Source organism: Gymnoscopelus braueri, assembly GCF_963280865.1.
Source record: "Gymnoscopelus braueri genome assembly, chromosome: 18".
In the NCBI taxonomy this organism is placed as follows: Eukaryota; Metazoa; Chordata; class Actinopteri; order Myctophiformes; family Myctophidae; genus Gymnoscopelus; species Gymnoscopelus braueri.
Window position 1 is genome coordinate 7,642,814 of NC_137618.1, and position 27,428 is coordinate 7,670,241.

The window sequence follows — 27,428 nt, forward strand, 5'->3', positions numbered from 1 at the left end:
AGTTTATTTGTACAGCACATTTCAAGGTAATTCAATGTGCTTTACATGAAACATTAAGCAAAAGAAACACATTATATCAGGACATTTGAATTCAGTGAAAGTTAAAAGGTTAAACACCTGCTGTATGCCCTTAATAGAAAAACACCTATTCATGATACAGAGTAAGGACATTTGAAAACAATTAGAAGTACATTTACAGTGCAGAAGAATACGCCGTGATTTTCGGAAGAACTGAGAGCTGTAGCAGACCTGCAGTTTTCTGGGAGTTTGTTCCAGATATGAGGTTCATTAAAAAAAAAGGTCTGGTGGATAGTTTAATATCACACAAGATCATAGATAGAATTTTGGCCCTAAACTTCCTTGTAAATAAAAAGGTATTTAATCGTGTTAGATGCATCAGTGCTTTACTCTCTTGTTTGCTGCTGCATACGTACCGCTCCTGTGAGCCACCGGACCTGCTATTAATTGTTGGATGCACAGTGAAAAAAGACCCCTTTCTACCCTGCACCCGCGCTGTAAAAATTGTGAAAATTTGTGCGAATCTTTGAATATATATATATTTTTTAAAGGGTCTACACCATGAATTTTTTTTTGGTTTTTAGTATTTATTGGGCTCCCCAGTGTCTCTTGTACCCCAACAAATATTTTTTTTTAACATTCAGTCATTCATTCTCATTTCAGACATTTTCAGAATGGGCGTGTCTGAACAGGCCATTTCAGAATGGCAATGCAAGTGACATCACTTGCATTGCCATTGCATTGATGCTGGCCAGACAGAATTGCTCAGTAGCCCCCCCCTGCCCAAGAGGACGTTTTGGTATTGCAGCTGAAAGTGCTGTATAAGCCAGAGACAATTGACTTGGGATGAGTATATCTGAGTGATGATTTAGGCTCAAACCTTTTGAAAAAGGTTTGAGGGACATACACCATATGATATTAAATATCAAATATATTTTTTTAATTCATGGTGTAGATCCTTTAAGCGAACATTTTTAACTAAAATCTTTGCTTCTGGGGGTCCCTTGAACAAAATATTTTGAGATGTGGGTCCGCAGCTAAATACATATCATTTCGGGGGTCCTTGACATGAAAAAGTTTGAGCACCACTGACATATAGCAACATAAGTTTTTTCAAAAAACAGTTAGGATTTAGAAGACATTTGTAGAATATATATTCAAAGATTTGCAAAAATGTTCACCATTAAAAAAAATTGCAGATCTACAAGCTCTTAGCGCGGCACAGAGTGCCGCGCTAAGAGCTTGTAGATCTGCTATTTTTGAATAGCCAAAGACATCTAAAATGACACCGATGCGTTCCCGGATTGAATGGATAAGACGTGCCCAGAATACGGATGCTATGTACGGGTTCGTGTGAAGAGTGCATAGTCAGCACTGCCTCGACGCTTCCTTCTCATTTTGGGCGGCGAGCTGAGACGGACGCTGTCCAGACCGACAGGGTGAAACCCTTTAGGAGTACGTGTGGGTCGGAAACCATTCAGGCACTGTCAGGCATGTTGAGTGTGAAGGGGAGATGACATGATCAGGGCCCCATAAGGACATGAACGGATGGATCCATTTCGCTCCATTTCTTATTACGACTGTCAGAATTCAATTGAACTAGCGCAGTATACAGTTGTCATGTACTACTACTACTATGATGTATCTTGTGTATGTGTACATAAAGTGATAGTTCACCCATCTTTTCTTCTATCGATTAGTCACCCCATGGAGACTTGAATTGTTGCATTCCTAAGACAATAATTTGATGACCAGCGGACCGGTAGGCAGCGGTTCCGGTAGGAGACACAAAGAAGATAACCTTTGACTGTACTACCTGTTCTGTTAACAAACTTGTTAATAAAGTATTCAATCAATAAAGAAACGGATCAAAATCAGGTTCTCACAGTTAACATTAACATGACCCCAGAAGTGTTTTAAAGTGAAATATCCCTTTAAAGATAGATGAACTAACGGGCTATGACCTTCTGAAGAATGTGACGAGATGGAACATAACGTGAGAAACTCAGAGAGTGGGGAAGAGAAGAGACTATTCAACTTGGCAATAACGTGCTTGAGTTCTGATGTACTGTGTAAGATCAATTAGATACATTGTTCCCAGAGTGAACAAGAAACAATAGAACTAACTAGCCAACCCAAGTTAGAATAAGACCAACAATAATAAATCTCCATCCTTAACTCAAACTGGCAGCGCTCCTAAAATATAAAACACTGCATTTGGGAGGAGACAATGGAGGAACTCTGAACCTCCATGTTTGTTCTTCTGCCATCTGCTTTCTGTTATTCTGTGTTCTTCTCCCAGGTTAGACAAGCATAGAGGCGTGTGTGTGTGTGTGTGTGTGTGTGTGTGTGTGTGTGTGTGTGTGTGTGTGTGTGTGTGTGTGTGTGTGTGTGTGTGTGTGTGCGTGTGCCTGTGTGTGTGTGTGTGTGTGTGTGTGTGTGTGTGTGTGTGTGCAAATGTGCGTGCGTCAGTGTCAGTGTGCTTCTGTAAATGTATTTGTTAGTGTGCGTGAGTTCTCTTGCATGTGAGAGAGACAGAGAGAACTTGAAAGAGAAGAAAGAATGAGATGGTAGATAAAGTGGTAGATAGTGGTAGATAAAGTGGTAGATAGTGGTAGAGGAGACATACAGTAGATGTAGATGAATGACAACATAAGCTAGAGACACATGTTGAGGATAAATGTCCAGCTGGAAGCTGTCTTACCACTTCATAAAGGCAGCGCAATAGAAGGCTGAAGCCAAAGATGTGTGTGTGCGACGTGCGTGTGTACTGTTACTATACTTCGGTCAAATGTCCCTGAACAAGTATTGTAGAATTTGAGAAATAGTTGTGAGGTTTTCGATTTTCCTGGTCCTCACAGCAGAAATAGTTGTTTGTAGTGTTAAAAAAGGAAGAGTTTTGGGAATTAGGCTTACAATTAGGAAAGGATTCAGGTTGTGGTGTTAGGAGTAGACATTTAGGGTTCGTGTGTGTGTGTTTGTTTGCGTGCGTGCGTGCGTGCGTGCGTGCGTGCGTGAAAACAGCTGCTGTATCGTATGGTGCTGTGAAAATGCTTAGTTTGTGTGCAGTGAGGAGATAAAACATTGGAAAAGCATGCAATTACTGTTCCACTGGGACTTTGTTTACAAGATCCAGTAATCCAGTAATCAGAGACCAAATTATTACATGGAATGAATGCTGTAGATCAACCACTTAAACCTTCTAGACTTAGTAAGACGGACATGAGTTGCACTGTACTTGGTGTGCCTCCTTATTTGATCTACATCAAATCTCTTTGTGTTGTGCTGTGCGGTTATTCTCAGACAACCAGTGCATGAAATAGGTCTCTCCTCTCGTCTCCACAGGCTGCAGGAATAGACGGACAGATGCCAGCGATACATCCAGAACATCCTGCCTTAATCAAAACCCTCTAAGAGTCTCTGTGGAGGTATTTGTGTGGGCCTCTGAGCGCTAACAAACGTCTGTGAGGTTGAAATGCCCGCTTACAATCCCCACTGGTACTTTCACTCTCGCCACATCTAAACCATTTATATACTAATTCACATCCTCAGAGGAATAATAGTAAACTAGAAAGAGATTAGTGTTTAAACTTCTGAAAAACAGTGGTGTAAAGTAGCAACTAAGTACATTACTCAAGTACTGTACTTAAGTAACATTTTGAGGGACTATTACTGTGCTTGAGTATGTGAATCTTTCTAAACCTTATACTTCTACTCCACTGCATCTCAGAGGCAAATATTGTACTTTTTACTCCACTGCAATTATTTGAAAACTTTTGTTACAAGTTGCTTTGCAGATTTAGAGGAAACTCAACCCCGGTCAGGTGATAAGAAGCGGCCTGCTCACTCCTCATGCGTTGAAGGAAGCATGAGCTCAGTTCGAGGCTCTCCCCAGGCTGGCAGAGGGAGAGTAGTGCCCAGGATTACAAGTTTAGGCATTGGCACTGGGTGAAAAATGGGTTATTAAATTGTGGGATATTTTTTTATTTTATTATTATATAAAAAACATACATTCACCAATTAACCCGTTTTATACTTTGTCTATTTGAAAATAACTGATCTAGAAGCTCACAACGCATCAGATCTGCTATTTTCAAAAGATCTGATAAATATTGATCCTTTTACTTAAGCAAAACATCTTTTAAAAAGTACTTCTTCCGCCACTGATCTAAACCCTTTCTACTAATTCATATTCTCAGAGGAAGAGTAGTGTTTAAACTGCTGAAAAACGTCAAAGCACTCGGTCTCCAGAATTCCAACTTTTTAAAAAGCCTTCATTCAGCAACTGGCAGTTACTGCCGATACTCGCCGGGTTTGCCAAGATGTGGTACAGCCAAAAGAATAAAAGGCTTTTTATTTATCTATTAAAGGCTTTTTAGAACTTGGAATTCTGGAGATTGAGTGCCTTTGAGTTTTAAAGGCTACTCTCTCTCTCTCGTATGCATGGGCACGAGCCCTACCTGGCCATGAGCCCTCTCCTTCTTAAAGTGTTTTAGCAATCAGTTGAGTGGGGCTGAAAACTGAATTTCCCCCATGGGATAAAACTATTTAATTATAATTATTTTTCTTTAAACGAATGTCCTGGACATTCTCTCCCTCACCCACGTGAGGCAGTGTGTTTTCACAGCTGTTGCCAGTGAGTCAGCCATGCCAGCGGGCCACCTGGCCAACAGAGAGACCCTCACAGTCACAGCGAGACCCTCGCCAGGAATAGACACATCCATCTACACACAGGTCCACTCCACAGGAGACATAGCAGGCTTGGCTAGGTCATGACAAACACATCACATGTTACACACGCATGCACACTGTTCTGAAACTTCTGAACCTACCATCTCTCTAGTAGAGACACACACACACACACACACACACACACACACACACACACACACACACACACATGCACACACACACACACACACACACACACACACACACACACACACACACACACACACACACACACACACACACACACACACACACACACACACACACACACAAAGGAACAAACTGGATGAATGCACAAGCCACAGTATAGAATACGGTTGTGAATTCATGTAATAATTCAATATATTCTTTTACTGAGATTTGGCTGAAGGAGGAGCAGACAACTCCTAACTTGAGAGTCTAAACCACAATCAGAGAGACACAAATCAATAGGAGAGGGAGCTTGTATTTGTTGTTGACAACTGGCCAAAGCAATAGAGGAATGTTTGTATATTTCTCTTTCATCCAGCATGGCTGCCTGTAACCATTGGTAACCATTGGAGATAAAACGTTAGAAAAGCATGAAATGACTGTTCCACTGGGAGCTTGTTTACCAGATCCAGTCATCAGAGACCAAATTATTACACAGCTTCTACCAAGACTTTGACACACTATGCCACTTAAACCCTCTAGACTTAGTAAGACCTGTCCTGAGCAGATGGACCTGACCTGAACATACATGGTGGGGATGTTTAAATGGCTTGTAATGTATGTTAAATATCGTTGTTGTCGGGCAGAAATCTTGTATCTCCATACTTCAACTTAATGTCCTACATCATACAAGTGTTGCACGAAATATTTCACTATTTCGAAAGTTTAAAAAAAAATTATAATAAAAAAGGAATGGTTTCCACCCAATAGCAGCGAGATGTAGCCTACTGGATGTGGAGAGTTGCATCATAAAACATCTATCATCTTTTTATTCACATAGTTTGAGGTTTCCATCATTTTGTTTAACAATGTCTTTAAGATTACAGGCATTTAAAACAACAAGCAAAATAACAAATGCATGAATCACAGAACAATAAAATGCAATAAAAAAACTAACAAATACGAGAAAAAAAAACATCAATCACAGAACAATGAACTTCAATTAAAACAGAGGCTATAACAATGGCTAGAAAACAAAATCCTAAACAAAAAAGTCTTAAACAATGGCTAGGGGGAAAAAAACTCCTAAACAATGGCTTGAAGGAAAACAAAAGAGCTAAACTCTGGCAGAGAGGAGAGAACCTTAATCTCCAGAGTATTCTTCAAGAGTTCATTCCAAGAGCTATAGGAGCATTGTAGGAGAATGCAGTTTTACCAAGTCCAGTGCCAGACCTGCACTTCTTTAAGAACGAATAGGCCAGCGATTACCAACATTCACAAAACCAGACTGATGAGTAAGAATTCCATTCTATTGAGGTTGTGATGTATATAGTTATCTTTCCGAGGGGGACCTTGAAAACAAACAAAAAAACAATGTTTGTTCCGCCTCCTCTCTGCAAGAGAACCTTATCACAAAGGACACACAATGGTGGAGCATCATATCTGTCCCCTGGTAATAAATGTGAGGGCAGAATGACAGAGCGTGTCCAGGTGGCTTAACTCATTCAATACGGGAAAGTTAAGCATCTCTGTCATTTTTACATATCTTCGGCTATTCAAAAATAGCAGATCTACAAGCTCATAGCGCGGCACTGAGTGCCGCGCTATGAGCTTGTAGATCTGCTATTGTTAACAAATCGTGAACATTTTTGCAAATCTTTACGAATGCCTTCTAAATCCTAACAATTTCTTTGAAAACCCCTGTGTTGTTTTATCAGTGGTTCTGAAACTTTTTCACCACCCAAAATTATATGTTTTTGGCCGCCGATCCCCATCAAAATATTTTGTTCCAGGGACCCCCCCAGAAGCAAAGATTTGAGTTACAAAAGTTAGCTTAAAAACATGTATTCAAAGATTTGCACTCGGTGCCGCGCTTTGAGCTTGTAGATCTACTATTTTTGAATAGCCAAAGTATACAATAATGGTTAAAGTGGTTTAGATCTCAAATTACACGGATGCTTTCCCGTATTGAATGGGTTAAGGGTTGAAAGAACAGCAGGCCTATAAATCATATCACCATCGTCGTCCATAACAGATAAGAACACTGCTCAGTAATCATCTTCCTACTGGATAAAGGAAAACTGTTTCTCTTTCTGAAAGGGAGGCCAACTTTCTGTCTCAACTTTGGAGACATGGTTTTGGTTTTCCACACGGGTTTGAAATACTTTGTCCCGGAGCCAGACTCTCTGAATATTAGATATCACTGTATGTGTGTTTATTTCATAATACATATTTCTGGCTCCTGAGAACAGCATTAAAGGACCAATTCACTTCACCCATTTTCAACCCATCTTCATATAATTGGTTCACTCCTCACTAAGGCTCCTATAAGATGGCATCATTTTTGTATATTCACTCTGTGTCTCAGAGGAGGGCTGTGGACAGTTCAGAAACCCGCCTACCAGTGACATCATCGGTAGGCAGATTTCAAGTTTTGTATTTATTTTTCTATCAAGATGAGAACAATAGCTCCTATTATAGCATGGTAACTTTACAGTGTGACGCCCTCCCTCTCTGTCTACCAGTGCTAGTCTGTTGAATGCCTGGTAGGTGGAGCTGGGAGGCCATCATCGCTGATCTGGAGCACCTGAGCCTATTGCTCTGAGGGCTTTAAAAGCAGTCCTCTTTCTGTCAGATTCTCTCTTCTCCTCTCTCCCCAGTTTGTTTGTTAACATACCTTGGTTTACACCTTACAACATTCACACTGCACATACACTCGCACCCATACACTGCCTTCACACTGATGCTCATTCATATTTACTGATGTGTTATGTTTGTTGTTTAGTTAGTTTATCTTTAAATAAAGACCTTTATACACTTTTAACTGTGCCTGTGTCTCCCTTTTGTTGCAACCTTGAGTCAGGTCGTAACAAATGGGGGCTCGTCCAACTTGGTAGGACAAAGTGTATCTCTATCCCTAGAACGCTTTAAAACTGGTTGTTAGCACTTTGGTCATCTTCATTTAATAGACTTTGGGTCCTTCAGGGGCAGTGTTCTCCAGTGGTGAGTACTAGTGCTACCTGTAAGTGCTAAATTGATGGGAGATACAAGTGCAGGTTAGACATGTTCAGTATGTAACTTTGGTAAAGTTAAACATTGTCTGGTTTGGCTATTGGTTGAGTTTGTTCTATTTTTGAGAAAATTTGTTTTTCTAGTTTGGTGAGGAGAGAGGAGCTTTGTGATTGGTGCTCGTCTCCCTGGTGGTACAAGGAAGTGTGGAGCTATTCCCCTGATAGGTTTAAGAAATGTGTCCTTGATAGGGGGACTCATTTGTTTATTTTGGTAAACTGTTTTTTATTTTTGTGTGTCTTCCGTGCGGCCCTGGGGGCACATCCATGGCTTTGAGAGGGTCGCCATTTCATGGTTGCCCAATCTACCCATCGGGCTCAAGTGCGTAAATACCTCCCGCCAGTAGGACACATGAAGACTAGGGTGAGTTAGCCAGGTGGGGGAAAGCTCTGTCTCTGTCATTGAGTCTGTATCCTTGTATGTACCGGGGAGGGAGCAAGGGTGGTACTCCTAGTAACCTTGATCGTGGTTGCTACAGTAGCAGTATGGGGGGAAGGTTTGCTTATGGTGAAATAAAATGTGGAACTTCCCTTGTTTTTATTGGTTTTGGTGCATTAGCTCAAGTAGTTATGTTGCGTTGGACAGTTAAATATTTTTTTTCTGAAATTATTGTTGGTGTGGAGGACATGTAGGGCTCTCAGGAGTTGAGGGTTGTGTGAGGGAGTATATCATAGATGTCAATTGGAAAAAGACTTGATACATTGTACCGCGGTGCTAGCCTGGTAAACCCTCCCTCCGGAAATCTCATTTCTATTTGATTCCTGGAGTGAGTCTGGCCTGATCCGCCTTTCTGCAATATTGGCTGTGTATGCCAAACGGCCGAGCCTATCAGCGTCGTCGCTCATTGTTCTGTGATTGACAGCTTACGTTGGCCAATCAGGTGGCGAGTTCGAGTGAGCCCAAAACACGAACGGCAGCCATAATGATGAGCATTAGTGAGGACCAATTATAAGATATTGTCTGATCCCATAGCCCGAAGGGAAGGGGGGCCTTTGGCTGAGACTGTGATTGGTTGAGCCAAAAGAAACATGCATGGCCCCGTTTCTGAGCTAAGCTTAGCAAAAAACTAAAGTTAGCAATTAAGCCATTTCATGAGGTCTTTGACACAATGTTTCAATACATGTAATTACAGTATGGTTTGTACCATGTGCTCCAAAAATGTCCTTAAAGTAGCACTAAATAGGTTTAATCTCAAAATAGATAAATTTACCCTTTTTGATTTAATTAATTGTTTAAGTAATATTTTACCTTCCTAATTTAAGTAATTTTTACCTTCCTAATTTAAGTAATTGTTACCTTCCTCCATGTGGAGCCATGACTGTTTAACATCTGAGCAAGGTGCAAGAGAAGAAGCCCCAAAAACCTAAGAGCCCAAGGGGCCCAAAGGGCCCCCAACAGCCGTCCGTGTCCAAAACCTCCCAAGTCTCCCTCAGCCTCTGCCTCTCCAGCCTCTGCTGTGATGCTCTTGTGAACACCCCTTTATACGGTAGTACAGTCTAAAGGAAGCTCTCCAGACATCAGTGTGTGTATGTGTGTGCACGTAGGTGTGTGCACGAAGGCTTGATTCTCAGAAGTCAGACGCCTTGGTGATTCTTAGAAAATTTAAGAAGTCAGTGTGTGTGTATGTGGGTGTATGTGTGACTTTGCCAACAGCCACCCACACACACAAAAAAAACGCTTACTTTGCACCTTGCACGACATTATCAGCATGGCCATATATGGGCATACTGAGGGGTTAAATGTCCCCCAAAATGTGCCTTATACCTGAGCATAATTCAGTAAATGCAATTATACTGCATATTATCAGCAATTATACATGAGTAAATTAAATCATTAATAAGATCAGAAAATCATGATTCACACTTGCATGTGTGCATGTAACATTTGGTTAAAACTATCAAATCTTGGGTACTCTTTGACCTCACTGATCAGCCATAGATGCAGGCTGTATGTCACGTACGCAGTAAGTGCAGCTCACATACAGGAAATGCACAAAAAGGAAATGCAGGCCTCTGCCTGCTGCAAGCCTTCGAGTGCACCTCAGCAGTCATTTCAACCAGTCAATATCATATTCTTACTTTTAGGAAAATCAAGTATAACATCATTTAAAGCCTATATCCTAAAATGAGCTGTTCAACATAAATTACATTCTAATACATTTCCAGATGTTCAACAATGTGTATGTGTGTATGTGTGATATGCGTGTGCGTGTCTGCGTGAGAAGCGTGTCTGTCACTGTCTAGCCTCGCATGCCTTTTTTGTTTGTTGTTGCCAGATTTTGCTAGAGAAATAAGCAAACAGATCTATGAAAACAAAAGCGAACTATAGGGCAGGCCACATCAGCACTTTAACCCTATATACAAATACATTGCATATTTTAAAATAGCCGATCTACAAGCTCACAACGCATCGCAGCTATTTTCAAAGAAAAATCTTGAGAAAATTGTGGACTATTTTCCAAATCCACACAGATCTTGTATGGGGGTCTATGGCACAACATATCTTCAGAAGGGGGGAGGTCTGCGGACAAATATTAATTTGGGGGTCCTTGCCATGAAAATGTTTGAGAACAACAGGCTCAAACAACATTAGGATACAAGACCAAATAAGCAACTACACTTTCAAGCAACAGAAAAACAAGACCAAAATATAGCCGCAAGCAGCTATAGAGAGAGAGAGAGAGAGAGAGAGAGAGAGAGAGAGAGAGAGAGAGAATTTAGACAGACAGACAGAGTGATAGCAACAGAGAGACAGACAGACGGCGATAAGCAGGGCCAAGAAAGAAGCGCAAAAAGCAAAGTGCAATAATAGCACAAAGAAAAAGAAACCTAGTAATGAACCTCACTCATGGACACCTCAACCTATTGCCATTGACAGGAATCGAACTCTCGACCTTCGGACTCACTGGCTGAGACACTACCTGTAGTGCTATAGCTTCATCCAGGCTGAAGTTGTCTGTTGAAGATCATAAACTTTTGCCTTCTGTCATGAACCAAGCCCCTGTTTCACTAATACTATAAGATCACTCGTTCACAAACCATTTACCAATAGAGAAATTGTATAGTGTCTCCTCGAAACCGAAACCAGTGAAAGCAGCCGATCTACAAGCTCAGAAACACGTTCCTATCTGAAAAGTTTAGAGATTGTATATTGGCTATTTTCAGAATGAAGTATGTCATACATTGAAAAAACATACTGTCAAATAAGCATTTCAGGTTATCTTTAACAATTGCACATGCAGTTTGTGCAATGCAACTTTAAGGAAACCTGCATCAAGTGAGGCTTGAACTGGCGACCTCGAGGTTGTAAGGCACAAGCTTAAGTGATAATCCATTTGACCAACAGACAAGGATCTGTGAAAAAGGACATCACACAGATGATACAGTTTCACGCAAATAGCTGACAAATCCTGGGTTTAAAGGAGAATACCGGACAAATTAAGTGTTGTCTTTGATGTCTCGTTACTCACCGACCGACGTGAAAAGTGGCGTTCTTTTTTTCCATAGATTCCCCTGTCGTCATTTTTTAAACCCCCTCCGTTGTCATAATGGGAGCGCGTGGGTTAGGGAGATTCGTCTATTATAACCGACGCAAAGTTGTATTTTTCTCTACTGCTAGTCATTGTGGAGTCTCATGATAGTCAAACATGCGTTGAAAATTCCTGCGAGGCCACCGTTAATGGCGAACGACTTAACACTGGTTGCTTGTTTCCAGAACCTGGCAACACGAGTTGCCAGGTTCTGGAAAGAAACAAGCATCCAGTGTTAAATCAATTGTTAATAAGTCAACGTGATAGATGTGTTCCTCATGAGTCAAGGCACATGTGTAAGCAGGTTTAATGGCTGTCGGCCAAACGAGGCATGACTTTTGCCTGTTTAAAGTTTGCATTTTCAAAAAATTGCTATAGCGCCCCCCTTTGGCCAATTGGAGTGAGATTGGTTTCAGTGATATTTGGAATGACTCTACATTACTGCAACGTTTCAAAGAAATGTGAATCTGCATGTGTGTGTTAGGGGCAGATGAATCATTTTCATAAAACTGCAATAGTTAAAATCTCCTCCTGGTATTTTGGAGCAATCTGCACGAAACTTTTTTACACATGAACTTAGGACCTTTGCCGACAAATGTTAGCGGCAGATTTTCCATAAGTGAAAAAATGCAGAAGTTAAGAGCCAATGACTGTTTTTCATATAATTCAAAATGGTGGGAGATCTAAAGGTCAAAGGTCAAAAGTCAGAGGGTGAAAGTTGTTCAGCATGAGGAGACGCATATGTGTATCCAAGTTTCATGGCTGTAGGTCAAACAGGGCATGAGTTATACCTGTTCAAAGTTGGCATTTTCAATTGAGTGCTATAGCGCACCCTTTGACGAAAGATTGTGAGAATTATTTCTTGATAGTTTTTCATGACCATCTACCATATGGCCGAGTTTCGTAAAAACCGACAGCACGGTTCAGCCAGAACTGCGAAAAGTGGCAGAAGGAGAAGCGGGATAATGCGAATCTTAAAACAGGGCCTGCTGCCATGCTGGCAGGCTGGCCCCGTAATAAGCAACTACACATTCAAGCAATAGAAAAACTATCCCAAAGTCGCTTATAATATAATAGAGAGAGAGAGAGAGAGAGAGAGAGAGAGAGAGAGAGAGAGAGAGAGAGAGAGAGAGAGAGAGAGAGAGAGAGAGAGAGAGAGAGAGAGAGAGAGAGAGAGAGAGAGAGAGAGAGATGAGGAGAGAGAGAGAGAGAGGAGAGAGAGAGAGAGAGAGAGAGAGAGAGAGAGAGAGAGAGAGAGAGAGAGAGAGAGAGAGAGAGAGAGAGAGAGAGACCCCGAGACCTAGTGAACTATCCTACAGTGTGTAATCCCTGGTCGGGGATCAATCTATAGGGTGAAAACCACAACGATATATGACAGCCCATTTCAAGAAATAAACTCCTGTAGTGTGAAATGCTCAACGATCAGACGACCCCTGAACACTTTAAAAGTCCTACAGTGTGTACCTGCCCTTAGGGATATCCCCCCAACTTTTGGGATAAAAAAAAAAAAAGAAACTCCGACATCTACACTTCCTGGAGTACATGGAGTTTTTTGTACCAAAATAAAGTAACACCAAAAAGTAACAAACCCAGAAAAAAAACTGCACACGCACAGAACGCATGCAAGCGTGCAAACTGCTTGTTTTACTGTAGCAAACATAACGTGAGTCAGAGGGGGAAGTGGAGCTGTGTTCACAACAGACTCTGTTTCCTGTATCGATTAAAAAAAAAACAATGTGTCATTGACCACAAACTGATGCACAGTCCTTATCGAGTCAATCGACATACTGTTAAAACTTTTAGTTTATCAACACATCACCACAATGTCAACACTAGTATGAACACAACAAAACAATGAACTATTTATTTGGCTTTAATCTGCTCCAGGCCCTGGCTTCAGGGTAGATGTAGTTGTTTTGGTGGTGAGAAGGGTTTGACCCATTCAAACCGGGAACGCATCCATATTTTATACTTTGGGCTATTCAAAAATAGCAGATCTACAAGCTCATAGCGCGGCACCGAGTGCCACCGAGTGCATTTTGAATATATTTTTAAAGGGAACATTTGCAACTAAAATACTTGCTTCTGGGGGGTCCCTGGAACAACATATTTTGAGATGGGGGTCCACGGCCAAATAAATATCATTTTGGGGGTCCTTGACATGAAAAAGTTTGAGAACCTGTTACGGCCAGCCGTATTTGTATTTATTATTATATATTTGTATTTGGTTTATTTAGGTATAATTATGATGCTTTGGAATATTGTGGGATTATTTGTGGCTTGTGTTATATTGTTTTTCTGTGTTCCATATAAGGTCATGAGTGGTGGTGGAAGCTGTGAGTCTGAGTCTGGGTGTGGTGCTGGTATGAGTGAGTGAGTGATTGACTTCCAGCTGTCCAGATTGACAGGTCCAGCCTCTGGCCCTGTTCCCCTGCTCCCATTCGTCGTCCCTTTGTCTCCGCCCAAGCCAGGGTTGGCTGTTCTCTGAAGCTCACCTACAAAAGCTCATTCTGCCCTGACTGTCATGGGGACTGGTCGCTCTCATTTGAAAGGGCAAGCAGAGATTCAATCCCTCTGTCTCCTCGAACCCATGTAGCTTGTTTGTTTGTTCGTTCCTTTGTCCTTCAGTTACTTTGTTTGACCTTGTTTTCTGACCCGTATTATTGAGTTAGTTACTTTGTATATATTTGCCTATTTCATTCATTATTGTATTAATCTGTTCACTTGCCTTGTAGGGGTGTTTGGTCTTCTTATTTGGTTTAACCACTTTGTTATTTGTTTCTGTTTATTCATTAGTTAGGTAAGTAAGTTTAGCAATTGTATTTTTCTTTTGTTAGGTTTAGGTCAGGGGGTAATTTTCTTTAATAGGTAGACATTTTGCCAATGTAAACCGACACCCTGAAGTTTTTGGCACTTATGAAAAAAAGACAAAAAGAGCTTGAAATCTCTGCACACAAAAAGGAAATAAAATCAATTCATTTTTGAAAGCGACTTTGTCCTCCATTATTATGTCACCTCACCTACCCTAGACAGGGGGTCGTAACATAATTTGGGGGCTCGTCCGTTCCAAATTATAGCATAATATCAATCCAAATTATAACATAATTTGGGGACTCGTATCGGTCTAAAAATTTACCCCTGAAACGTATTCCTTTTGGAAATTTACTTTTTGAGTATTCGTTCAATTCGGTTTAATTTGTTCGTCTTGACAGGTTGCATGGGTTCGGTTCGGTGTGGTTTGGTTCGGTCTGGTGAGTAGTCAAGCTTTGTTCCATTTTAATTTTGGTTGGCAGGCTAGGTACAGTATTTCTGATTCGTTGTCATGTCCTTGGTAGGAACAGATGAGGTTGCATATTCTTTCCCGACTTCTCCCACGTTAGATAGATTGGAAAAATGCACTAAAACTGAGTTAAATCCGACTGCAAAGGCCTTCAAAATGTCTGTCCCATCGGGTGCCAATAAGGCCGAGCTAAGGTCCTATATAGAGGAACAACTTACTGAGAGAGGGCTCGTGGAGCGAATAAGTACCGGGCTAGCGGAGAGTACGATTGGGCGACCGGGTGAGAATGTGGAGGCGGCTGCCGACACAAACTCCCCGGCGCTCAGTGAGCGTGGGGACGGAGAGGCCGAGGCCTTACTTCATGTCTCAAGTACAGAGCCGCTTATAGCTTGCATCACTGCTGGGGGGGACTCACAGAGTCTAGAGCTGGCCCTCCGCCTCCGAGAGGTGGAACTCAAAACAAAAAAACCAAAGAGGTTGAGCTGGTGCAACTCCGCATCAGGGCCGCAGGGCTCGACAGGTCGCCTGCCCCTCAGCCCAGGACAAGTGGTTCTGGAAGCCCTCCAGAGACTTTCAATATCAGTAAGCATATTCCTTTGGTACCACATTTTAAGGAGACAGAACTTGATTCGTATTGTGACGCAATTGAGCGCATTGTAACCACTGTAAAAGGGCCTAGACATGTGGAGTTTTACTGCAATGCAAATTGGTGGGAAGAGCTCGGGAGGTTTGTGCAACCTTATCAATTGAGTTTAGCTTAGAGTATGATGTAGTAAAAGAAACCATACTACAGACATGAGTTGCTGCCGGAGGCGTACCGCCAAAGGTTTAGGTCCTGTGAGAAAAAAATGCCAATCAAACATGTGGAATTTGTATGAGATAAGACTGTGTTTTTGATAAATGGTGCTCAGCAAGCAGAGTTTTGACTATTCACCAGTTCTGTGAGTTAGTCCTATTAGAGGAATTCAAATAATGAACAAAAGGTTGATTCTGTGTCCCAGGTTGCTGCGTGCGCCGAGGAATTAGTTAAACGCGTCTGTGTATTAGGATGATCATCTGTTTCGTGTGGTGACTGACTTCGATTGTGTCTTAGTCCTTTTTGTTCAGTATTTTTGCTCGCTTCTGTCATCTGTGCTTGGGAGGGCACACATGACAGAAGAAACTTTGTGCCCTTACCCACTCGTTTTCTCTTTGAATCCCTATTACCCACTCAGTGATCGTGTATTCGATTTTTCCCACTCGATAACTTCGTTCGTACCCCTTTTCCTCCCCTTCGTGTGTTTTTCTGATTGTCTCTTCGTTTGATTTGTAAATATGCAAAAAAAAATAACGTGAATTTGGAAAAACCCTGCCATTGGTTTTCGTTTTGTCTGGTGCACTTGCACTTTGTTCTCCAAAAAAAAAGCTATGGCTTAAATTTGTGTTTTTTAGAAAGAATAAAAAAAGACAGCCTTCTTTGGGGGAACATGCACAACAGACATTTCGTAGCAACTTCTGTGTTTGGTCATTTTGTTAAAAGTTATTGGCAGACCCCTTTTAACACTCGCATACATTTGTAGTCCTGTTTTTATTATTCCGATGGTGTTTTATGCGTTTGTGCCACTCGGGCTTTGTAATACACCCTCCACGTTACAGAAAACAGCGAGGTGTACCTCATGTGTTTTGCAGTAAATTCCAATCACTGATTTGAGCATATTCACACTTTGGAGGTTGAGGGACCTCATTTTGAAACTTAGGATGGTGAGTTCGGCTGTGCATTATGTGTCTCTCGTTTAGCCCCTTCTGGAGATAACTTTTGGGGGGGAAGTTTTCTTTAGGGAGGGGGGTGTTACGGCCAGCCGTATTTGTATTTATTATTATATATTTGTATTTGGTTTATTTAGGTATAATTATGATGCTTTGGAATATTGTGGGATTATTTGTGGCTTGTGTTATATTGTTTTTCTGTGTTCCATATAAGGTCATGAGTGGTGGTGGAAGCTGTGAGTCTGAGTCTGGGTGTGGTGCTGGTATGAGTGAGTGATTGACTTCCAGCTGTCCAGATTGACAGGTCCAGCCTCTGGCCCTGTTCCCCTGCTCCCATTCGTCGTCCCTTTGTCTCCGCCCAAGCCAGGGTTGGCTGTTCTCTGAAGCTCACCTACAAAAGCTCATTCTGCCCTGACTGTCATGGGGACTGGTCGCTCTCATTTGAAAGGGCAAGCAGAGATTCAATCCCTCTGTCTCCCCGAACCCATGTAGCTTGTTTGTTCGTTCCTTTGTCCTTCAGTTACTTTGTTTGACCTTGTTTTCTGACCCGTATTATTGAGTTAGTTACTTTGTATATATTTGCCTATTTCATTCATTATTGTATTAATCTGTTCACTTACCTTGTAGGGGTGTTTGGTCTTCTTATTTGGTTTAACCACTTTGTTATTTGTTTCTGTTTATTCATTAGTTAGGTAAGTAAGTTTAGCAATTGTATTTTTCTTTTGTTAGGTTTAGGTCAGGGGGTAATTTTCTTTAATAGGTAGACATTTTGCCAATGTAAACCGACACCCTGAAGTTTTTGGCACTTATGAAAAAAAGACAAAAAGAGCTTGAAATCTCTGCACAAAAAAAGGAAATAAAATCAATTCATTTTTGAAAGCGACTTTGTCCTCCATTATTATGTCACCTCCCCTACCCTAGACAGGGGGTCGTAACAGAACCACTGATATAGAAACGTACGTTTTTAAAACAAACTGTAGGATTTAGAAGACATTTGTAGAATCCCCAGAAGCAAAGATGTGTTAAAAAAAATGTCCTTAAAAAATATATATATTCAAAGATTTGCAAAGATTTTTACAAAAATAGTAGATCTACAAGCTCATATATCTGAGCTAAGGTTAAAATGTAATTTAGATAGTTGTTTAGACAGATGCTAGGTTCATTGTTTTCCTGTGTGTGATCCTAGTTTACTGAGACACTACACTGTCTCTCTACATTCTATGTATTTATGTTTACCTTGTTAACTGTAAGACACTCTGGATAAAGAGCGTCTGATAAATGACTACATTGTAAATTCGAATAGATTAATGTCTTGATCAAGGTCTCAGGACCACCAAAGGAAGTTAAAACCACTTCCTCAACACAGCGTTTCAAGTTGACACGTACATCCTGTGGTAAAGAGTCTGTATAGGTTATTGTGCGCTGTGTGCACGCTATAAGGTGTGTCCTAAACAGTAGTTAGAGTCAGACCCCAACAGACGACAGATCAGAGAGCAACAGTGAAGACCAATGTAGAACCACACAGGACAAAGAGACAAAGTGAGAAGGTAACTTTTCAACATATTTAGAAATATAGCCGTATATTTTAACGATGCATAATTGAAGTACATGATAACACATACGTTACTTCTGCTGATTAAGTTGAGTTACTTTGTTGTGTCGTTCCTTAAGATGTCTGACCTGCCACTCAGACCAAGGAGGGTGAGGGACGACGGAGGAGTCAGAGAGGAGAGAGGAGAGGAGGAGAGAGGAGAGGAGGAGAGAGGAGAGGAGGAGAGAGGAGCGGAGGACACGGTCTACGTCAATGCAGACAGTGTCAGAGACCAAGGCTCCGGTTCTCAGGGGGCTACAGGAGCTCAAGGTACACTCTTCCAGTGGTGGAAAAAGTACTCAAATGTTTTACTTAAGTAAAAGTATCAATACTGCAATGTAGAAGTACTCTGTTACAAGTAAAAGTCAAAAATTCAAAATTTACTTGAGTAAAAGTACAAAAGTATTGGTATCAAAATGTACTTAAAGTACCAAAAGTAAAAGTACTAAAATGTTTGAAAATAGCAGATCTACAAGCTTACAACGCGTCGCATTGCGACGCGTCGTGAGGTATAAAATAGGGCTAAAGTGGTTAATGTATGTTTTATAATATAATTTATATCTGCAAAGTAACTAGTAACTAAAAATTTCAAATAATTATAGTAGATTAAAAGTACAATATTTGCCTCTGAGATGTAGTGGAGTAGAAGTAAAAGTATTGGAAATTGGAAATACTCAAGTAAAGTACAAATACCTCAAAATTTTACTTAAGTACAGTACTTAAGTAAATGTACTTAGTTACTTTACACCACTGCACTCTTCTCACTCACACCATGTACAGTAGTACCCAAATATGTATCCAACTACTTTTCCAAGGTTGGTGATACTAGGGCTGTGCTCAGAAAAATCTATACAGCGATATAATATGGTCATGCTCGCTCGCCCGACGCGCAGAGGCTACTGTATTCATACGGCAGGAAATGCTGGTGTGTGACGATGTTATGAAAAACAAACCTCAGCTTGTTTATTGTTTGCAGCAAAAGACAAAAATATAAAAAACAACAGAAAACAAAAAAAAACAAGAATAAACTAGAAAAGGTCTCCGCCAGGTCAGGTTAGTTATTGTGGCCTCCTGGTGGCGCTATAATAGGCCAATGTGAAAAGGGTGGCATTTCTTCCTCGGCCTAGTGGGAATGTGCGTGCAAATTTTCACGGAAATCGCACGCCACGTTCATGATTTCAGACATTTTGTTCAAAACGGACCAATCCTGCAAACTTTGGAATTCAACCTTAGCCAATCAGGATGGAATATGAAATATCGGACAGATGCGTCTTGATCACATGACTATAGAGATACTGTGTACCGATTTGCGTGATGTTTGGATAAAATCTGAAGGATTAATATCCAAAAATGTATTTGACATAAGTCGGCCTCCTGGTGGCGCTGTAAAAAGCAGATGTGAAAAATGCAGTGCAGATGTTTTTCCTTGGCCTCTAGAGAGTAGGCGTGCAAAGTTTCACGCAGATCGGTGCAGTTATAGTTAAAAATGCAAATCGGCCTGTTATAGCGCCACCATGAGGCTGATGTGAAAAGTTTTAAGTGCCATTTCTTCCTCGGCCTAGTGGGAATGTGCGTGTGCAATTTTATGGAAATGGCAAGCTGCGTTCATGATTTGAGGCAGTTTGTTGAAAACGGACCAATCCTGCAAACTTTGGATGGTAACCTTAGCCAATGAGGATGGAATATGGGAAAGCGGACTGATCAGGGTTGATCACATGACTATAGAGATACTGTGTACCGATTTGCATGAGGTTTGGTTAAAAACTGTAGGAGTAATGGGAAAAAATGGGTTTTGCACAAATCGGCCTCCTGGTGGCGCTATAACAGGCCCATGTGAAAAATTTGAGGCAGAGGTTCTGAATTGGCATCCAGGGAGTGTGTGTGCACAGTTTCGCAACGACCGGGCCAACGGTGCCGGAGATTTGGTGGTAACACACAGACAGGACGGACGGACGGACGGACGGACACACGGACGGACGGACGGACAGGGGCGAAAACATACTCTCTCGCCATGCCTTTCGGCCTGGCGGAGACAATGACTTGACAGTCATATTATTAGCAGCTGCATGCTGTATTTTGTCTCTTTTGTGTCTGTGTCTGTGTCTGTGTGTGTGTGTGTGTGTGTGTGTGTGTGTGTGGGTGTGTGTGTGTGTGTGTGTTTTTTTTATCCAAAAATTAATTATAAAAAAATTAAAAATATAAATTATTATTATTATTTTTTTGCCAAATCGATTGGGTGGGCCAGCTCTCCCACCCATGGCTGCGCCCCTGCCTCGCTCAATCCCCCTCCACATGTCAATCAAATTCCTTCTAAATGAAACATTAAATGTGGTCATATTAAATAAAGTGTAAGTGTATTGTACTGATATCCTCCAGGTGTCCAGAGACAACTGGTCATCCAGAAAGCCATCGTCACAGCGTGTGCAGTCTGTCTGCTGCTGCTCTGTGTTCTAGGAGCATTGAGAACCACACACAAGGCCACGGACTGTGAGTATCAGCTGGTCAACTGTTAAATGACAGTAAAGTGACAATTTAAGGACCTTTAAGACCTTTTTAATACCTAGAAAACACGAGAAAATAACAAAATAACATTACTGTGTTAAAAGTAATCAAGAAACTATACTACAAATTGTCAAATAATATAAGACATTTTGAAAATTGCCTATATACAAGCTCACAACGCCTCGCAATTTTCACAATATTTATCTGTGGAACCGAGTCTAAACCAAACTAAACGTAATGCCTCAACGCCTACAATTCCAAGTGCTTATCAGGATGGGGGGTCCCCAGTTCAAATATGATTATTTTGGGGAGTCCGTAGTTCAAATATGATTATTTTGGGGGGTCCGTGGTTCAAATATGATTATTTTGGGGGGTCCCCAGTTCAAATATGATTATTTTGGGAGTTGCGGCCACCACTGGCCTAGTAGACTATTATACAGGTTGAGATCTTTCACAAACACACCTGATCAGGAACTCTGAGGTTTCTTGTTTGCAACAACAACTGTGTTTATGATCACATTTTGATCTTTGCAGATCGTTCAGAATTTGAACAACTGCAGGCCAACTACACCAACCTGATCCTGGAGAGAGATCAGCTGATCCTGGAGAGAGATCAGCTGGAGACCAAACTGACCCTGGAGAGAGATCAGCTGCAAAGTGAAGTAAACCAGCTCAAGAGAGCAGGTGAGAGAGATTACAAACCTTTTTGAATCAAAATTAATTAGTGGATTATGAATGCCAATGGCCGCGTTTCCCAAAGAGATTCGTAGAGATGCTGCGTTGAGATCCTGCGCAGGTTGTACGACGGGTCTTACGTGCGTCCACACAATCTGCGCAGTACCATAGCAGGCACGTAGATTTCAGGTCATGCGTAGCCTACGCAGCTTGCGTAAGAGCCTGGGACCCGGCGAAACCTACGCTCTACCCTCATTAGTAGCAGCTGGTTGTGCCCAACGTGCTATCGGTTCCCACGTCCACGGCGTTACGTGTCTGCTAAAACTACATTCGGGAGACAGAATGGCGTATCCTACTCTCCTCCCACTCCTGGGAGAGGCGTAGCCCTGCAGTGCTGTCCTACGAAGCAGTTTGTTACGAGCGCCCTGGGGCGCTAGTAACACCCATCGTAGCGAAATAGATCTATGAAAAGACCGACCCCACACACACACACACACACACACACACACACACACACACACACACACACACACACACACACATATAATTTATATATATATATATATATATATATATATATATATATATATATATATATATATATATATATATATATATATATATATATACACACACACACACACACACACACACACACACACACACACACACACACACACACACACACGCTGTCAACGCACTGCGACATGCCGTGTGTATAGCTTGCTAGACTGCCCCAACGCTCCTGATTTCCTGTATAGAGGGGCGGGTGTAAAGAGCCGGCGAGAGATTGCGGCTGATCCCATTGGTTCACCGATCTGTCCGTCAACCCCCGCCCCGTTAACACAACATTACGAGCGACGCCCACTGCACTCTGGTTGGTTGGGAAGTGAAACACTTTCTCATACCGAGTACACCGACGCGCTGGGCCAGGCTTTTATTTTTTAGCAACACTAAACAATAAAAGCCTGGAGATCGAGGCTAATAGCTTGCATATCTGTTCTTTTGGGTAGGGCGGGCGGCTGCGCTCCTTCTAGCCCTGGTTCAGAGCGTTAGTGAGTGCTCAAGAGTAGTGAAAATAGACAAAACCATTTTGCTACTCACAGAAGCAAAGGCTGTTTTGTGTTGTTGAAAGTCTATTCTCGGAGGTGGGAAGCCTCTCAGCACCCCACCTACTCTGTAAAATACACTTTTTGGGCAGAAAATAAAATATGTCAGCGAGACGATTTTGGTTAATGGTAAGTTAAATCCTCCAGATCTATAGAGGGCACTGTGGAGTAAATAAAAATAATTTCCGTCTCGCTGACATATTTTATTTGCTGCCCAAAAAGTGTATTATACTGAGTAGTATGCAGCACCCATACTGAGTAGTATGGGTGCTGAGAGGCTTCCCACCTCCAAGAATAGACTTTCAACAACACAAAACAGCCTTTGCTTTGGTGAGTAGCGAAATGGTTTTGTTTATTTTCACTACGTTTTATAGTTAAACGTTATGATGAAAGTCCCCAGTTCCTCTCACAAAGTGACAGCTGTTGCGCTCGCCATGTTTATGAATGGTTAAAAAATCCTTTGAAACTAGCAGATCTACAAGCTCACAACGCTTCACAAGCTTGTAGATCTGCTATTTTCAAAAGATTTTAATACATATTAAATTTGGGAAATGGGACATTCTGCATTCCTTTACTTTTGGTATTTTAAAGGAGCTACACCATGAATTAAAAAAAAAAATTTGATATTTAATATCATATGGTGTATGTCCCTCAAACCTTTTTCAAAAGGTTTGAGCCTAAATCATCACTCAGATATACTCATCCCAAGTCAATTGTCTCTGGCTTATATAGCACTTTCAGCTGCAATACCAAAACGTCCTCTTGTGCAGGGGGGGGCTACTGAGCAATTCTGTCTGTTAATAAAAAAAAATATTAAAACAAATTATTTAAAGAAAATATATATATGGAAAATTTCTGCATAAAAAGAAGCATCTAAGAAAAATACAAAATCGAAAAAAAAACACTTTGAACATTTTTGAACAATTCCACCAAGTGTTTGAGGTGCCTGTTTCACCCACTTCCGGGGGGCGGAGCCAAAATCCGAGCCCGAAGTATTTGTTCGTAGACCCCCACTTAGGGGGGGTAGAAAAAGTTTCGGAGCGATTCGGGCACTTTTCATTTAACATTGGGTTTGCCATCATTAATGTTTATGACATCATAAACATTTCCATTCTGAGATCGCCTGTTCAGACACGCCCATTCTGGAAATCCATGAAATGAGAAGGAATGACTGAATTAAAAAAAAAAACATTTTTTTGGGTACAAGAGACACTGGGGACCCCAAAAAATACAAAAAAACAAGAAAAAAGTCATTTTCATGGTGTAGACCCTTTAAGTATATTTAATTTACTTGCATAATGGGGACACTTTAGTGTTTTATTTACCTTGCAGATGTCACCTCACCGCTGTAATTTAATTCATAAATATATTATTCAAAAGTTGTATTTGGAGTGGACTGCTTCAGGACATCTGACATTTGGCTCTGGTATTTTTATGATCCATTTCACTTTCGCAAAGGGTGTTTAAACTGCTGTGTAGTGTAGGACAGCACTACGTAGTTCATGTAGGCTTTACGTAGACTTCGTCCAGGAGGTCTTCACGTGCATGCTGTCTCGCGAATGTAGTTTTAGCACACACGTAACGCCGTGCGCTTGAGAACCTACGACGATGGTACCTCCTGAAGCCAGTTTAGATGGCACGTTGGGCACACACAGCTGCTACTAACGAAGATAGTGCGTGGCGGGGTTGCTACTGCGCAGGTGCGTGGAGGCTCTTACGCAGCTTCTAGGCTACGCACTAGCTCAAATTCGTTTGGGAAACCCGGCCATAGTTATCATGGCCTCAGTATTATATTGAGAAAAAAACTGTCTGTGACACTTAAGAGCATTGCTCTATATGGTGACTCCTGACAATGTGTATGTGTCTTTAATGTCCATAGTGTGTGTGTGTGTGTGTGTGTGTGTGTGTGTGTGTGTGTGTGTGTGTGTGTGTGTGTGTGTGTGTGTGTGTGTGTGTGTGTGTGTGTGTGTGTGTGTGTGTGTGTGTGTGTGTGTGTGTGCGCGCGCGCGTGTGTTTTTCTTAGTCCTGTTCTGTCAAGTTGAGACACAAGGGGGCAGTGTTTAGCTCTATAAGCAGCAGAGTTCTGGTCAAAACAGAGAGGAGTGCCAGTGGCATTTATAGTTCATTAAATAGTTAAACATACAGTGCAGACCACATGAAGAAACTATATTTATATAATAAATACATGTGTTTACCTTCCACTACATTACCGACTGCTATTATTTCAACTACTTTGTTTTAGAATTGAAAAACCATTGCATTGGAAATCCATGAATAAAACCTATATTTGATGTTTAGCTGGTGGATGGAAGAGGCTTGGAGACAATTGGTATCGCGTGTCTACTGAATGGAAAACCTGGGAGGACAGCAGACAAGACTGTCTGAAGATGAGAGCTGATCTGGTCGTCATTAACAGTAAAGAAGAACAGGTGTGTGTGTGTGTGTGTGTGTGTGTGTGTGTGAGACGCACGTATCTATCTCTGAACAGTATTGCCAGGTTTTGCGCGAGAAATAAGCAACCAGGTTCAATGAAAACAAGCCCAGCAAAAGTGACTATAGGCTGCATGAGCACTTTAAACCTATATACAAATAAAATATCTACAAGCTCACAACGCGTCGCAACTATTTTCAAAGAAAAAAAGCAACATTAAGAAATAAAGCCAAATAAGTAACTACACTTTGGAAATAAGCTAAAAAGAAACGCAACCACCAATATTTTTTACCAGCAACTCGCTTATAATAAGCGGAGACGGCAACACTGCTTCTGATCTGAATTGGACTCTGGTTGACTTTTGAAACGTTTGTTTCAGAGAGGGAGAGAGAGAGAGAGAGAGAGAGAGAGAGAGAGAGAGAGAGAGAGAGAGAAATAGGACGCTAATGATTGGCATTAAAGAATACAAGAAGACTCACTCCAAAACCAACTCACCCCAACTCAAAAAGGAAAACTCACCCCGGAGCTAGGAACACTCACCCCGGCGGGTGGGTAAACTCACCCCAGGACCTGAGAAAACTCACTCCGGAACACTCACCCCGGGGGTAGGAAAACTCACCCCGGGGGAGACGCACTGTGATTGGCCAGTAGTCACTTTGAGTGGCAGTTGGGACAAACGCAGTCAGTGGGGCAAACGCAGTGAGTGGGGCAAACGCAGTCAGTGGGGCAAACGCAGTCCCCACCAAAAATATTTACTATTCTGTCCCTATCGGTACATAACTCGGACGGCGCTGATTCGACTAGCAGACCATCGGCTGGTCGTTGCGGGCACTCGCGCCTGGAGGCGCTCGGGCGCAACTCCTCAGCCTCAAGGTCTGCTGAGTCGGCGCGCCTCCGTCATGGTCCAAAACTATACTTTATCGGCGAAAAAAAGAAGTCTGCGGATGACTGAAAAAGTTTTACCCCAAGCATTCTGTGAAAATGGAAAGCTCACAAAGTTAAAAACCATTGGGGTGAGTTTTCCGGAGTGAGTTTTCTCAGGTCCTGGGGTGAGTTTTCCTACCCCCGAATATCGTGGGGGTGAGTTTTCCTACCCTGTGGAGTGAGTTTTCCGGAGTGAGTTTTCCTAGAAATGGGGTGAGTTGGTTTTGGAGTGAGTCTACTTGATACCGGCATGAATTAATTCTCTGTCTCGGTCTCGCGTGTCGTATATGATGAGGCATAAACTGCAGGTTAGCAGGCTTGTAGTTTGTAATGAAGAGGAGAAGAAGCAGAGACAGACGTCAGGGTTTCCAGGTTCGAGAATCTCCAGTGTGTTTATTCAGATTCAGCAACAAACAACCAGCATTCAGAGGAGCAGCCAGGAGCAGAGCCCCTGTCCACCCCCCAGCCTCACGTGTGGGACAGTTCTAGTCTAATCATTTTACAGACACTTTCTTATACACTGTAGGTAGGTGACATTACAATAACAGGTGGGTGGGTGGCAGAGAATCCCCCCACCAGCTGACAATCAACTTCTTTGAACATGGGTTGACATGATTTGCAAGTGCCCGGAGGAAGGGAGTGGAGACCTTCTGTCTCCCCAATTGGGAATGCTAATTCCACCCCCCACCTGGCCAGGGCCATCAGCCACCTCTGAATAAGCTCTAGATTTGTATATTATGTTGTGAGGAGTTTTACTTGCATACTGTCATATAAAATATAGCAAATAATACGAAATTCCCCCCACGAAAGACTTTAACGTCTTTCGCAACCAAGTATATTAAATAAAACAGTTTGCAAGAAAAACATCAAACAACCTTCTTTCCACATAATATACGACACGCGCATGTATCACGGGAGCCTTTCACGTTTTCGTGAGACGTTTGGAATAAAAGCAAATGTATGTATTGGGTCGGGATCACATCGTGGTGAAATATCTTGTAATCAGTGAACCCCTGTCACCGATCAATCAATCGTGCGAGAATCACAACGATATATTTAGCCCGATTTCAAGAGAGAAACTTGTGCAATGTGAAATGCTTAACGATCTGTTCACTCGCCGACCATTTCAAATGTCGGGCAGTGTGTAGAGGTCTTTACATGTCATTGTGATCAGCTCTGTTCATTAGTTGTAAGATTAGGTCATTTATATAGGGCTAAAGTGAAGGAAATGTGTCAATCATCCACATAAACACACATGATTCCATGAAACACTAAAGCTATGAATAAATTAATGATGATTCAATCATGTCAAAAATCTTCAGGCATTCATCAGAGGATTGCGCCAGGATATTGGTTATCAGGCATCATGGGTTGGTCTGAAGAAGACGGGTAACAAATGGATCTGGGTGAATGGAATACCAGCGACAGCACAGTGAGACATTTTACATGTTTAATTATTGTAAAATTCAATACATGTTGTTTATTAACTGTGTGTGTGTGTGTGAGTGACAGTGGTGTAAAGTAACTAAGTACATTTACTCAAGTACTGTATACAATTTTTGGGTATTTTTACTTTACTGGAATATTTCCAATTTTCAGTACTTTTACTTCTACTACATCTCAGAGGCAAATATTGTACTTTTACTCCACTACAATTATTTGAAAACTTTAGTTACTTTGCAGATATAAATCAT

The 27,428-nt window shown here is 41.6% G+C and overlaps 1 protein-coding gene across 1 annotated transcript; it reads left to right on the forward strand.

Moving 5' to 3' along the window:
* Positions 1–14,912: 14,912 nt before the first annotated feature.
* LOC308105853 (uncharacterized protein) lies at positions 14,913–27,170 on the forward strand (the record flags this gene model as incomplete). Its single annotated transcript, XM_080456777.1, has 6 exons — positions 14,913–15,338; positions 18,194–18,203; positions 20,470–20,580; positions 21,130–21,279; positions 24,678–24,808; positions 27,057–27,170. 6 exons carry the CDS (start codon positions 14,913–14,915, stop codon positions 27,168–27,170), a joined length of 942 nt encoding a protein of 313 aa, XP_080312903.1.
* Between the last annotated feature and the right edge of the window lie 258 nt (positions 27,171–27,428).